Source organism: Coregonus lavaretus, assembly GCF_964263955.1.
Source record: "Coregonus lavaretus genome assembly, chromosome: 24".
Taxonomy (NCBI): domain Eukaryota; kingdom Metazoa; phylum Chordata; class Actinopteri; order Salmoniformes; family Salmonidae; genus Coregonus; species Coregonus lavaretus.
The window spans coordinates 19,460,553-19,473,408 of record NC_140011.1 but is presented as its reverse complement, the minus strand read 5'-3'; the positions used below and the strand labels follow the sequence as shown (position 1 = coordinate 19,473,408).

Genomic DNA, 12,856 nt, shown 5'->3' with positions numbered 1-12,856 from the left:
CTATAAAAAATAACAATTTTCAAGATTCAGCTCTGAATGTGAAATAGCTTACTGGCTTGCTACTGTACTGACTGTTAATCACCTGTGAAGTCCAATACTGGGTTCCAGCCCCTCCACTATGCCCTGTTTTGGCCCACACTCTAACCACATGAATACTGTTTGGTTTCCCAGAGACAGCCTGCACCAGCCAGTCCAAGTATCCACACATATTGAGGGTAAACCGAGTCCAAAATAAGTAATTGCCTTGCCGCTCATGCATATTCATAAGCACCTGGCCGCCTCCTCACCGGCAGGAGACATTGTCTCAAAGCCTGAGGCACTTAGCAAGAGAATCTGTTACCTCATTGGCACTAAAGTGTATTTGCTTTGGATGTGACAGTCAATGTCAGTCCGACATCTTGACTGGCAGCCTAACACTGGGGGAGGGAGTGTTGGAGTGTTAATGCTGAGTGTTAATGATGATAGTGGCTGTCAGGATGCTCTACTCCGCGCCAGGCCTGGCTCTCTCCTCTAATTGGACAGTCATTTATAAGACCGCAAACAGCATACTCTTCTGCAGCTTGATGTCTGTTGAAAAAATCCTAAGTACCAGGCCCATTTATCAGCCGGGTCACTGCTTCTATCAAGACCCAATGTCCCTATCAGCCCAACCATACTAGCCCACACATTGTCAACGTGGAAATTAACCTTGTAAAGCTGGCAACACTTATACCACCCCTCCCCGCGCCCGCCCACCTCTAGCCAATGCCCATGTGCCCCTCCCTCAGCAGATGGTACAGTACTACTGCTGTGTGTCTGAGTGCTGTCATCAGTACCATGTAACCTGGCCCAGCGCTGCCTGGGATTACTCAGCCGTACAACCCCCCTCAACTGTGTGTTAACAGAGACGAAAGGAGAAGAGAGGAGTCGATTTGTCAAGGATGGAGTTCTCAGCATGAACCAATCATTTGGCTCTGTTGTGGTGTCGGGCAGGGGCACACCTCGGGCAACCGGCTGAGCCCTTGATTAAATCAGCACAAACAGTGGTGTCCATTAACCGTAAAAAGGTGCAAGAGGAATCTAAGCTGGGCTCCTTGGCTGCCATGTGCTTACCCCCTACATCCATCTGCAACCTCCCAACCGTGAACCAACGCATACAATTCTAATCTAATTTCCAGCTGACTTGTCTGCCTATTATTTCACACTGGGGGGAGGCGGTTGGATGTTGTAAATAATTGTGACAGGGACCGCGGCCTCCCGGAAAGTTAAGAGTAAGTAAAGCTGAAACTTTGAGTGCCTCGGGCAACGTGGCCGGATGAGAGTGGGTAGAGGAAGGAGAGGAGGAAACGTTGAGTGGTTGTGTGTCACAGTGACTCTAGGGTGAATTCTAATCTATTTTCTTCTCCTCTTCTCTCTCTGACCTTGTGGGTTGTTCCCCATCAGAAGAAGCAGAGCCGCAGGAGAGCGAGGAACCCTACGTGGCACCCCCGGGTCTGGCGATCCCCCCCGATGTGGAGCTGGTGAGTGCCCTGCACAACGTCCCACTGCTTCATGCTTAAACCATTCTGCACCACAGGGGTGCAGAATCGGTTTTGGGCAGATCAGAGTCATAACTACATTTGAAAATGTTGGGTCAGGGGGTCAACGGTTCCTTTTCTATAACAATCCCTGTTATGGTGCCACAGAGAGAGAATAGGAAGGGAGCAGAGATACCAGCAGAACTTAGTCCTAGCTTGTGAGGGCTGTGTGCAGGGTAGTATTGATGTTGTGAGGCCGATCAGACTGCTGACAGACATGTGGTGAGGCCGGAGGCAAACGATAAGGTGTCTGATCTGGAGGAGGTTATTGAGGTCATCACTCACATCCTGGAGCCTGGGAGGAGACTGAGAAGAGGAGTCTGTGCTGCCTTGGTTTGCATCAGCCAGTATCAGGGGTCTGCATCTCAATCCACTAGGACAGACTGTCCACTCCACTTCTGCTGCTTCCCCCATTGACTGCCGCTCGCCTTTCATCTGCAGGCTCCTTCTTATACGAGACGGGGAGGCTTTCATCACAGCATGGCAGCATGGCCTCGATTCTCACACACACACACCCTATCTGACTTCAGACTGACGCAAACACACACACACTGACATACACACAGAGATACACACACACACACACACTGACATACACACAGAGATACACACACACACACACAAAGTGATTCAATAAAGATGCATGTGACAGAGTTCTCCCTCACTCTGGCTGTCAAAGCGTCCTCTGTGATGTCCAGAGTAGACACACACTGAGACAATGGGCCCACCCACGTCTCAGAATCCTTACCTGCTGATTTCTTTCCACGTGTCCTTATAATGAGATTTCGATTTGGGACCCAGCAAAGCCCTTCCAATTGCTCTGCCTCGAAACGGTCAATTAGTCAAAGCCGGCACCATTCTCAGAATATCTGATCTGAATTATTATTCTGGAAATGTGGCTGTATTTCCCCCACGTTATCACGAGTGTGAGTTCTCAGGCAGCACAGGCAGACGGTCTGACAACCTGGGGAGAAGGAATCAGCTCTCTCGCTCTGCTCTCTCTCTGTGTATCATGACTCCATAAGAAGTTAGTGGTTCCACATTTATTTTCATAATTGCAAGGTTATTTGCCGCTACGGAGCTTTCTGCTCTCGCAAGCGCTTGGAGGCTCTGAATGCATTAGGAGTGTATGTGTAGAGGGACACTACTACTGAGTGCAGGCCTTAGCGTCTCCTCTCCAAAGGTCTTCATTTAATATTCATTATTTCAGATTTTCACAATTGTTGCTCTCTCTTTTTTGGGACTCTGATGGTAACTAACGAGAATGATTCATCATTGAAAGTACACAGACGCAGTGATATTGAATAATGTATCACATCAAATCCCAATGATTTCCATCTTGTATCTATTTTGTAAATGAGTGTTAAAGTGAAGAAGCCATTAAACCTCAGCTACAGTCTTTAGAAAATAGAATTTGGGGAACTTTGATTTGGCCCCACCAAGAACACTCAGACACTCAAAGTCCAGTTTCATGTTTCGTTGTATTTACTTTTTCATCTTTGCTTCTGAAGTGATTGCTCTTTCTCTTATGCCTCAGTTATAAAATACAGTTCGCATGTATGAAGTGTCTCAGAGTAGGAGTGCTGATTTAGGATCACCGTTACTTATTAGACCACAATTAATCATATTAAATGGACAGGGGGACCTGATCCTAGATCAGCACTCCTTCTCTGAGATGCTTGATACATACTGCCACAGGTTGTCACCTATCCTTAACCCCACACTTCTTTTGCCCTGCCTCATTGATAACGGCCCTGTCTGCTGACTTAGTGTGTGTGCTCTTCCTCTCTCCTCTCCAGCCAGCGACCACCAAAACCCATGCCATCATCGAGAGGACCGCCAACTTTGTGTGCCAGCAGGGGGCCCAGTTTGAGATTGTTTTGAAAGCCAAGCAGTCTGGCAACTCCCAGTTTGACTTCCTGAACTTTGAACACTACCTGAACCCCTACTACAAACACATCCTGAAGGCCATGAAGGAGGGCCGCTACACCCCTGCCTCCGACAAGCAGGACTCACAGGGTAAGTCACAGGGGTCAAAGAGGTTAACAAAAAGAGTTCATATAGAAGGTGTTGTAAATAATGTATGGGATACATAGTTCCATACTACCTAATACGTAATATATGTGGAAGTCTTAGAGAGCAGGGCCACAGAATACATGTTAACAACACAATACACGAACCGAGTTCAGAATGCAAGGACTTGAGACATTAACTGTTTTCATACTTCAATGTCTTTCTATAGTCTCTGATGATTCTGATGATTCTGACGATGATGGGGATGGTAACTACCTCCACCCCAGCCTGTTTGCTCCTAAGAAGAGTTCTCGCCTTGAGGAGCTGATGAAGGTAAGGACTAGAGCTGTGACTGTCATGGAATAGCTTTGACTGTCATGGAATTTTGGATCACTGTTATTGGTCAGCCAAATGACTGCGGTCAGCGTAATAACCATTCAGAAAATAAAGAATACTTTTTTAAGACACACATTTTCTCTCCACCGCTCCTCACTGCATGTGCTGCCATAGAAATAGAATGAAGAGAACGGGCTTCCCCATTCAAGTCAATGATGGCATAATGGGTGGACTGGTGCCCATTGCGAGTGTTCCCATAAGAGTAAAGCAGGAAGTAAAAGCAGGAAGTGTAACCATCAATATGTGCTGTGATTTGTTGATTCAACTCAACTGACATTACAAAAAAGACATTCCATTGCATGAGCCATATCAGTTAAACCCCCTAGTCGATGTCCGCTCCTCCTCAAAAATCGATTTAGCATAATACAAAAATCCCCATCAAAATCCATCTGTTTAAGCTAGAGATATGGGCTGCATCTCAATCCACCGCATCCAACAATGGCAGCCTTCTGCATCTGCGGTGGAATGTGGCCGATTTACAGGGATGTTTGTCAGACCATGAGACATCCCGAAAATCAGTCTTCTCACGAAAACGTCTGTAGCTAATATGACCCCACTATGGAAAGGTGAGACTCACGAACACGTACAGTGCATTCGGAAAGTATTCAGAACCCTTGACTTTTTCCACATTTTGTTACGTTACAGCCTTGTTCTAAAATGGATACAATTGTTTTTTCCCTCATCAATCTACACACAATACCCCATTATGACAAAGCAAAAACTGTTTTGTAGAAATTTTAGCAAATGTATTAAAAATCAAAAACTTATATCACATTTACATAAGTATTCAGACCCTTTACTCAGTACTTTGTTGAAGCACCTTTGGCAGCGATTACAGCCTTGTGTCTTCTTGGGTATGACGCTACAAGCTTTGCACACCTGTATTTGGGGAGTTTCTCCCATTCTTCTCTGCAGATCCTCTCAAGCTTTGTCAGGTTGGATGGGGAGCGTCGCTGCACAGCTATTTTCAGGTCTCTCCAGAGATGTTCAAGTCCAGGCTCTGGCTGGGCCACTCAAGGACATTCAGAGACTTGTCCTGAAGCCACTCCTGCATTGTCTTGGCTGTGCTTAGGGTCGTTGTCCTGTTGGAAGGTGACCCTTCGCCCCGGGCTGAGGTTCTGAGCGCTCTGGAGCAGGTTTTCATCAAGGATCTCTCTCTGTACTTTGCTCTGTTCATATTTCCCTCGATCCTGACTAGTCTCCCAGTCCTTGCCGCTGAAAAACATCCCCACAGCATGATGCTGCCACCAACATGCTTCACCGTAGGGATGGTGCCAGGTTTCCTCCAGACGTGACGCTTGGCATTCAGGCCAAAGAGTTAAATCTTGGTTTCATCAGACCAGAGAATCTAGTTTCTCATGGTCTGAGTGCGGGCTGTCATGTGCCTTTTTACTGTGGAGTGGCTTCCGTCTGGCCACTCTACCAAAAAGGCCTGATTGGTGGAGTGCTGCAGAAATGGAAGTTTCTCCCATCTCCACAGAGGAGCTCTGGAGCTCTGTCAGAGTGACCATCGGGTTCTTGGTCACCTCCCTGACCAAGGCCCTTCTCCCCTGATTGCTCAGTTTGGCCGGGTGGCCAGATCTAGGAAGAGTCTTGGTGTTTCCAAATATCATTTGAATAAACATTCTACATTACCATGGATATTTTTGCATCACAATACCAGGCAGCCATTGCGAGTGTAGCCATGAGTTTAACCCTGGCAATTTGACTGGTAGAGGTTCCAAAGACGTCAATTCAACGGCTCAGACACGAGACGTATGTGGCAGGGTCTACATACAATCACGGACTACAAAAGTAAAACCAGCCACGTCGCCGACACCGACGTCTTGCTTCCGGACAAGCTTAACACCTTCTTTGCCCGCTTTGGGGATAACACAGTGCCACCGACGCGGCCCACTACCAAGGACTGTGGGCTCTCCTTCTCCGTGGCTGACGTGAGTAAGACGTTTAAGCATGTTAAACCCCGCAAGGCTGCCGGCCCAGACGGAATCCCTAGCCACGTCCTCATAGCATGCGCAGACCAGCTGGCTGGTGTGTTTACGGACATATTCAATCTCTCCCTATCCCAGTCTGCTGTCACCGTTTGCTTCAAGATGCCCACCATTTTTCCTGTAACCAAGAAAGCAAAGGTAACTGAACTAAATGACTATCGCCCCGTAGCACTCACTTCTGTCATCATGAAGTGCTTTGAGAGACTAGTCAAGGATCATATCACCTCTACCTTACCTGTCATCCTAGACCCACTTCAATTAGCTTACTGTGCCAATAGATCCACAGACGATGCAATCGCCATCACACTGCACACTGCCCTATCCCATCTGGACAAGAGGAAAACCTATGTAAGAATGCTGTTCATTGACTATAGCTCAGCATTCAACACCATAGTACCCTCCAAGCTCATCATTAAGCTCGAGGCCCTGGGTCTGCACCCCGCCCTGTGCAACTGGGTCCTGGACTTCCTGACGGGCCGCTCCCAGGTGGTGAAGGTAGGAAACAACACCTCAACTTCGTTGATCCTCAACACAGGGGCCCCACAAGGGTGCTTGCTCAGCCCCCTCCTGTACTCCCTGTTCACCCATGACTGCGTGGCCAAGCACGCCTCCACCTCAATCATCAAGTTTGCAGACAACACAACAGTAGTAGGCTTGATTACCAACAATGACGAGACAGCCTACAGGGAGAAGGTGAGGGCTCTGGGTGTGTGGTGCCAGGAAAATAACCTCTCACTCAACGTCAACAAAACAAAGGAGATGATCGTGGACTTCAGGAAACAGCAGAGGGTCCACCCCCCTATCCACGTCGACGGGACCGCATTGGAGAAGGTGGAAAGCTTCAAGTTCCTTGGCGTACACATCACTGACAAACTGAAATGGTCCACCCATGCAGTCAGTGTGGTGAAGAAGGCACAACAGAGCCTCTTCAACCTAAGGAGGCTTGGCACCTAAAACCCTCAAACTTTTACAGATGCACAATTGAGAGCACCCTGTTGGGCTGTATCACCGCCTGGTACGGCAACTGCACCGCCCGCAACTGCAGGGCTCTCCAGAGGGTGGTGCGGTCTGCCGAACGCATTACAGGGGGAAAACTACCCGCCCTCCAGGACACCTACAGCACCCGATGTCACAGGAAGGCCAAAAAGATCATCAAGGACATCAACCACCCGAGCCACTGCCTGTTCACCCCACTATCATCTAGAAGGCGAGGTCAGTACAGGTGCATCAAAGCTGGGAACGAGAGAATGAAAAACAGCTTCTATCTCAAGGCCATCAGACTGTTAAATAGCCATCACTAGCACATTAGAGGCTGCTGCTGCCTGTAGAAATCACTGGCCACTTTAAGAAATGGAACACTAGTTACTTTAATAATGTTTACATATCTTGCATTACTCATCTCATATGTATATACTGTATTCTATAATATTCTACTGTATCTTAGTCCATTCCACTCTGTCATTGCTCTTCCATATATGTATTGTTAATTCCATTCCTTACTTAGATTTGTGTGAATTGGGTATATGTTGTGAAATTGTTAGATATGACTTGTTAGATATTACTGCACTGTCGGTGCTAGAAGCACAAGCATTTCGCTACACCCGCAATAACATCTGCTAAACACGTGTATGTGACAAATAACATTTTATTTGATCATCCTTGAGCTGTTTCTACAACTTGAATGGAGTTCACCTGTGGTAAATTCAATTGATTGGACTTGATTTGGAATGTCTATAGAAGGTCCCACAGTTAACACACCTGTCTATAGAAGGTCCAACAGTTGACAGTGCATATCAGAGCAAAAACCAAGCCATGAGGTCAAAGGAATTGTCCGTAGAGCTCCGAGACAGGATTGTGTCGAGGCACAGATCTGGGGAAGGGTACCAAAACATTTTTGTAGCATTGAAGGGCCCCCAAGAACAGTGGCCTCCATCATTCTTAAATGGAAGAAGGTTGGAACCACCAAGACTCTTCCTAGAGCTGGCCGCCTGGCCAAACTGAGCAATCAGGGGAGAAGGGCCTTGGTCAGGGAGGTGACCAAGAACCCGATGGTCACTCTGACAGAGCTCCAGAGTTCCTCTGTGGAGATGGGAGAACCTTCTAGAAGGATAATCGTCTCTGCAGCACTCCACCAATCAGGTCTTTATGGTAGAGTGGCCAGACAGAAGCCACTCCTCAGTAAAAGGCACATGACAGCCCGCTTGGAGTTTGCCAAAAGGCACCTAATGGACTCAGATGATGAGAAACCAGATTCTCCGGTCTGATGAAACCAAGATTGAACTCTTTGGCCTGAATTCCAAGCGTTACGTCTGGAGGAAACCTGGCACCATCCCTACGGTGAAGCATGTTGGTGGCAGCATCATGCTGTGGGGATGTTTTTCAGCGGCAGGGACTGGGAAACTAGTCTGGATTGAGGGGAAAGATGAACGGAGCAAAGTACAGAGATCCTTGATGAAAACCTGCTCCAGAGCGCTCTGGACCTCAAACTGGGAAGAAGGTTCACCTTCCAACAGGACAACGACCCTAAGCACACAGCCAAGACAACGCAGGAGTGGCTTCGGGAAAAGTCTGAATGTCCTTGAGTGGCCCAGCTAGAGCCTGGACTTGAACCCGATCTAACATCTCTGGAGAGACCTTGAAAATAGCTGTGCAGCGACGCTCCCCATCCTACCTGACAGAGCTTGAGAGAATCTGCACAGAAGAATGGGAGAAACTCCCCAAATACAGGTGTGCCAAGCTTGTAGCATCATACCCAAGAAGACTCAATGCTGTAATCACTGCCAAAGGTGCTTCAACAAAGTACTGAGTAAAGGGTCTGAACTATGTGACATTTCCATTTTTTTTTTTTTTTGTATAAATTTGCAAAAATCGCACAAAAACAGTTTTTGCTTTGTCATTATGAGGTATTGTGTGTATATTGGTGAGGGGAAAAAACAATTGAATCCATTTTAGAATAAGACTAACGTAACAGAATGTGGAAAAAGTCAAGGGGTCCGAATATTTTCTGAATACACTGTATATTTGACACTCCTTAGCTATTTTGTCTAGCTATAAAAAATAAAAACGTAGGCTAAGAGTATGACTTTGGGCTAGGCTACGCTTTCATCATTTTATGCATGCATGGCTTTCTCCCGATCAAACAATGAATGAATCTAATGAGCTCCATCTCAAAAAGTTGTTTGAATATCCTTAAAACGTAAGGTAGCCAGGGGACTATAATAATGATAGAACAAACAATATCAATAGCCTATAGAAAAATCGAATTGCAAGTTTAAGCTTATTAAGAAATAAATTATCCCTCCATGCGAGGTTGAAAACCAAATGTCCAAGTTAAAGCTATGAACGTAGCCTATTTCCCAAATATTCTAATAGCCTAAGAAGGTGTTGTCCTAAAGTTGCCGCTTTCAAAACGAACAAGAATGAAAGTCGGGAGTCTATAGGCCTAGGCATAGACTGTTCTTAATCACAGCCTTATGAGCGATTGAACAAACAATATTAAGAGAGGACGATGAAGCAAATAAAGCAATTATTAGTTAGTTCTGAAAACTGTAGACTTTGCTTCTATCCAGCCCATGATTTATAACCTAACTCACTATCGAAAGACAGCCCGTTTCTCATCAGTTATCTGTCACTTTGCTCTGTCATGTGCGCGCCGCACAGACCCACACAAATCTGTTCCATGCTGAAGCATGACCAAAAGGAATATTAGATCATGTTTGCCTGCACTTAGCATTTGCCCAGGCTTTCAACAACATAGTTCGTTATGATTCATCCAGTTGTAGCATGTGATTTTAATGTTATAGCCCAACGGTGGTTAAAAAATGAATATTTGTCTCACGTTTTATGAGTAAATAATCACGATAGCACAAAGGTTGACATCGCCCAACCCTAGCTGAGATAATTGGATATGAGAAAGAATTATTATGAAAAGTCTCCACCATATTGCTTTGTTCTGTCTTATTTAGACATAGTTATCTTGGCTGCGAAGGGAAGAAAGAAACCATAAAACGATGGAATTAGTTCATCTCAGGGCCTTTCTAGAGCAATTATCTCCCATTCATACTGGCTTTGCCCGTTCAAACCAACCCACAATTTGTCTATTAACGGCTTATACTGATTTTAAAAAAAAAATAGGGTTTAACCAATTGCTAATTATGCCCATGGTTAGGTTTTTAATGTTCAAAAGCCCATAGACTTTTGAATTAATCACACATTACTGTTAAGTTGTTATATTCAACAGCATAATTGGGCCTGATTTCAAAGTGTCTCACTTCAAAGTGCTTAGATTTTTTCCCCCCTATTTGTTGTGGTTGAGGATGAGCTACCATCAAGTATTTTTCTCCTCATCTCTTGATTTAATATTCTGTATGTTTAATCAGTGTCACTTGTTGTAATTCCGAGTGAATTTCACAAAGTAAATGAAGAGATAAAAGACTCTTAAATAAACCAACATGTGATCAGATTTTCACTCCAAATTACAAAGGGCTCAATCCTTTAAACATAAGTTGTATTTTTTTCCCATTTTACTTTTAGACCTGAATATCAAGAGTCCCATCTTTCATTTATATCTTTTGAAGTCTGTTCTTTAAAGGGTTTTCATAACTTGTATGCCAACTCTTGTTGATTACACCATATTGTACACCATAAGGCTGGAAACACCTGTATAAATCATCAGTGTACATGTTTATATATTATTCCATTAGTATATTAGTCCACACTTCATAATAAATTAGTTGTAATAAGTAGAAATGTATCAGCTAGTTACAGCCATTACTCTGCCCTGAATTGTCGTCCTCTCCATCAGCCAGAGATGTCTCACAGTTTCACCCCTATAGCTTCCCATTGTTGGGGCAGGTAGCCTAGTGGTTAAGAGCGTTGGGCCAGTAACCGAAAGGTCAATGGTTCAACTCCCCGAGCCGACTAGGTGAACAATCTGTCTGTGCCTTTTGAGCAAGCACTTAACCCTAATTGCTCCTGTAAGTCGCTCTTGATAAGGACGTCTGCTAAATGACTAAAATGTAAATGTTGGAGGTTATGCTGACCAGTAGTTCTAAGCCTTTTAACCAAATCTATTTGTGTTGTAGCCCCTCCAAGTCATGGACCCAGACCATCCACTGGCAGCGCTGATCCGGAAAACCCGTCAGGAACAGAACGGAGCCGCTGCTGCTGCAGCCGCCATCATGGCAACCAAGCCAGAGGAAGTACCCGCAGAGCCAGCTGTGCCCGCCACACCCGCAGAGTACATCGCTGACTGTGAGTACACTGTGAAATCCAATACCTGAGGAGCATTCATATTAGCACCGAGGGAGCCTCTTCATTTCAATTTAGTCCTGGTCCACTTCATTTCTCTCCCCATTTATTTGATATTTTTTTCTCTCAATGCAAGCTCAGTCTCTCAGACAGGCAGAGTGGCACTCAATTGTTTAGTAGTGAGCACCGAACCCCTGGAAGCAAAAAGAATGGTCAACTTGTTAAAATTCTCTTTATGTTTGAGAAACATTGGTGTTAATATCAGATTAGAATCTCTAGGAGGAAAGGTACATTGAATTAGCCTAGTGGAAAACATATATATCGGACACAGGCACATGTTCCCACTGTAGCCGTGGAGGTGACCCTGCGGCTCATAGTGGAAAAGCTCATTAACATGGTCTCCTGTAGGCCCGTGACACTGCTGAAACGTCCTCTACCAGGAGTTCAATACTAGAAAGCATTTACATTTAAGTCATTTAGCAGACATTCTTATCCAGAGCGACTTACAGGAGCAATTAGGGTTAAGTGCCTTGCTCAAGGGCACATCGACAGATTTTTCATCTAGTTTGCTCTGGGATTCGAACCACCGCTAGGCTACCTACCGCCCTTCACCTTCACACACCTTGAGGACTGATTAGCACAGACTGAATCCAGGAGCGATTTTCACCACTTGACCCTCAGGGATTGTGAGTACTTAAAGGTTCTTAACAGTTTTCAAAGTCTCCAAGAAGGTATTTTTTACTTGTTTCTTATCCTTGAAGTTGTGCCTAGTTCATTTTCAGATCTGCAGTGAGCTGCTGTTTTGGACGCACTGACAAACTGTTCTTCTTGCTCTTCATTGACGGCAGTGTTGCTGTTTGTTTTGCGCTGAACGCTGGTGGATAGAATCCAAATCGGCTTTTCTGGCAGCTCCACAGATGTTTGCTTCCTCTAAATGCAGACATCTTTCCCACTTCTTTTTCTGGCTGGCACACACACACACACACACCACCGGTCTAGGCAAGAGCAGCTGCATACAACGACCAGTTCTCTCTTGCTTGACCCAAACACTTGAAGACGTCTACTGTTATTCAGCTCATGCACAGTTTATCCTAAGCAACACACACAATAATACTCTTTAACAACTTTAACTCACTGTATGACTGTACTATTCCTCTAGCAAATCTAGTGCAAAAATTGCAACATCACAGAATCACTAGTCTCTCGGGGCTATTCACATAGTTCTCGGGGCATCCGAGTCTACAGAATCACCATCTAATTTCATGGCTTCTTTAAACCTTAGCAATTTTCTCTCTACTGTCTGCATTAGTTGTAGGTGATGGATGGTGAAGGTGCTGGGTGTGATATGGGGTGCCAGGCTAACCCTAAACCTCCTTGAGAGATGTTCCTCACAATTTTGCTCCTCGTATTTCCCAGGGTTAACCCTGTCTTCCCTCTTTGTCTGCACATGTCCCGGTGCTTGGGAGAGACAGCTCAAGCTGTGTGAGCTGATTTGTCTTAGTTAGCGGGACTGGAAGAGCTCCACTGGTTTTCTGTGGTAGGAGAGCGAGAGAGACATCGACACCGCACAGCAGCACAGGCATGGATTTTTAATGCACTGGCTTATGGCGACAAGATAATCATTTTGGAGAGATTTTGCTCCCGTAGATC

The 12,856-nt window shown here is 45.5% G+C and overlaps 1 protein-coding gene across 1 annotated transcript in view; it reads left to right on the top strand.

Annotated features, from left to right (window-relative positions):
- The window catches only part of LOC311100004 (splicing factor, suppressor of white-apricot homolog), a 134,662-nt gene that overhangs the window by 11,713 nt on the left and 110,093 nt on the right, over positions 1 to 12,856 (top strand). The window contains exons 4-7 of the mRNA XM_084140734.1: positions 1,423 to 1,499; positions 3,356 to 3,575; positions 3,799 to 3,902; positions 11,041 to 11,209. Coding sequence (XP_083996860.1) covers positions 1,423 to 1,499; positions 3,356 to 3,575; positions 3,799 to 3,902; positions 11,041 to 11,209 — 570 coding nt within the window. The remainder of the gene's footprint in view (positions 1 to 1,422; positions 1,500 to 3,355; positions 3,576 to 3,798; positions 3,903 to 11,040; positions 11,210 to 12,856) is intronic.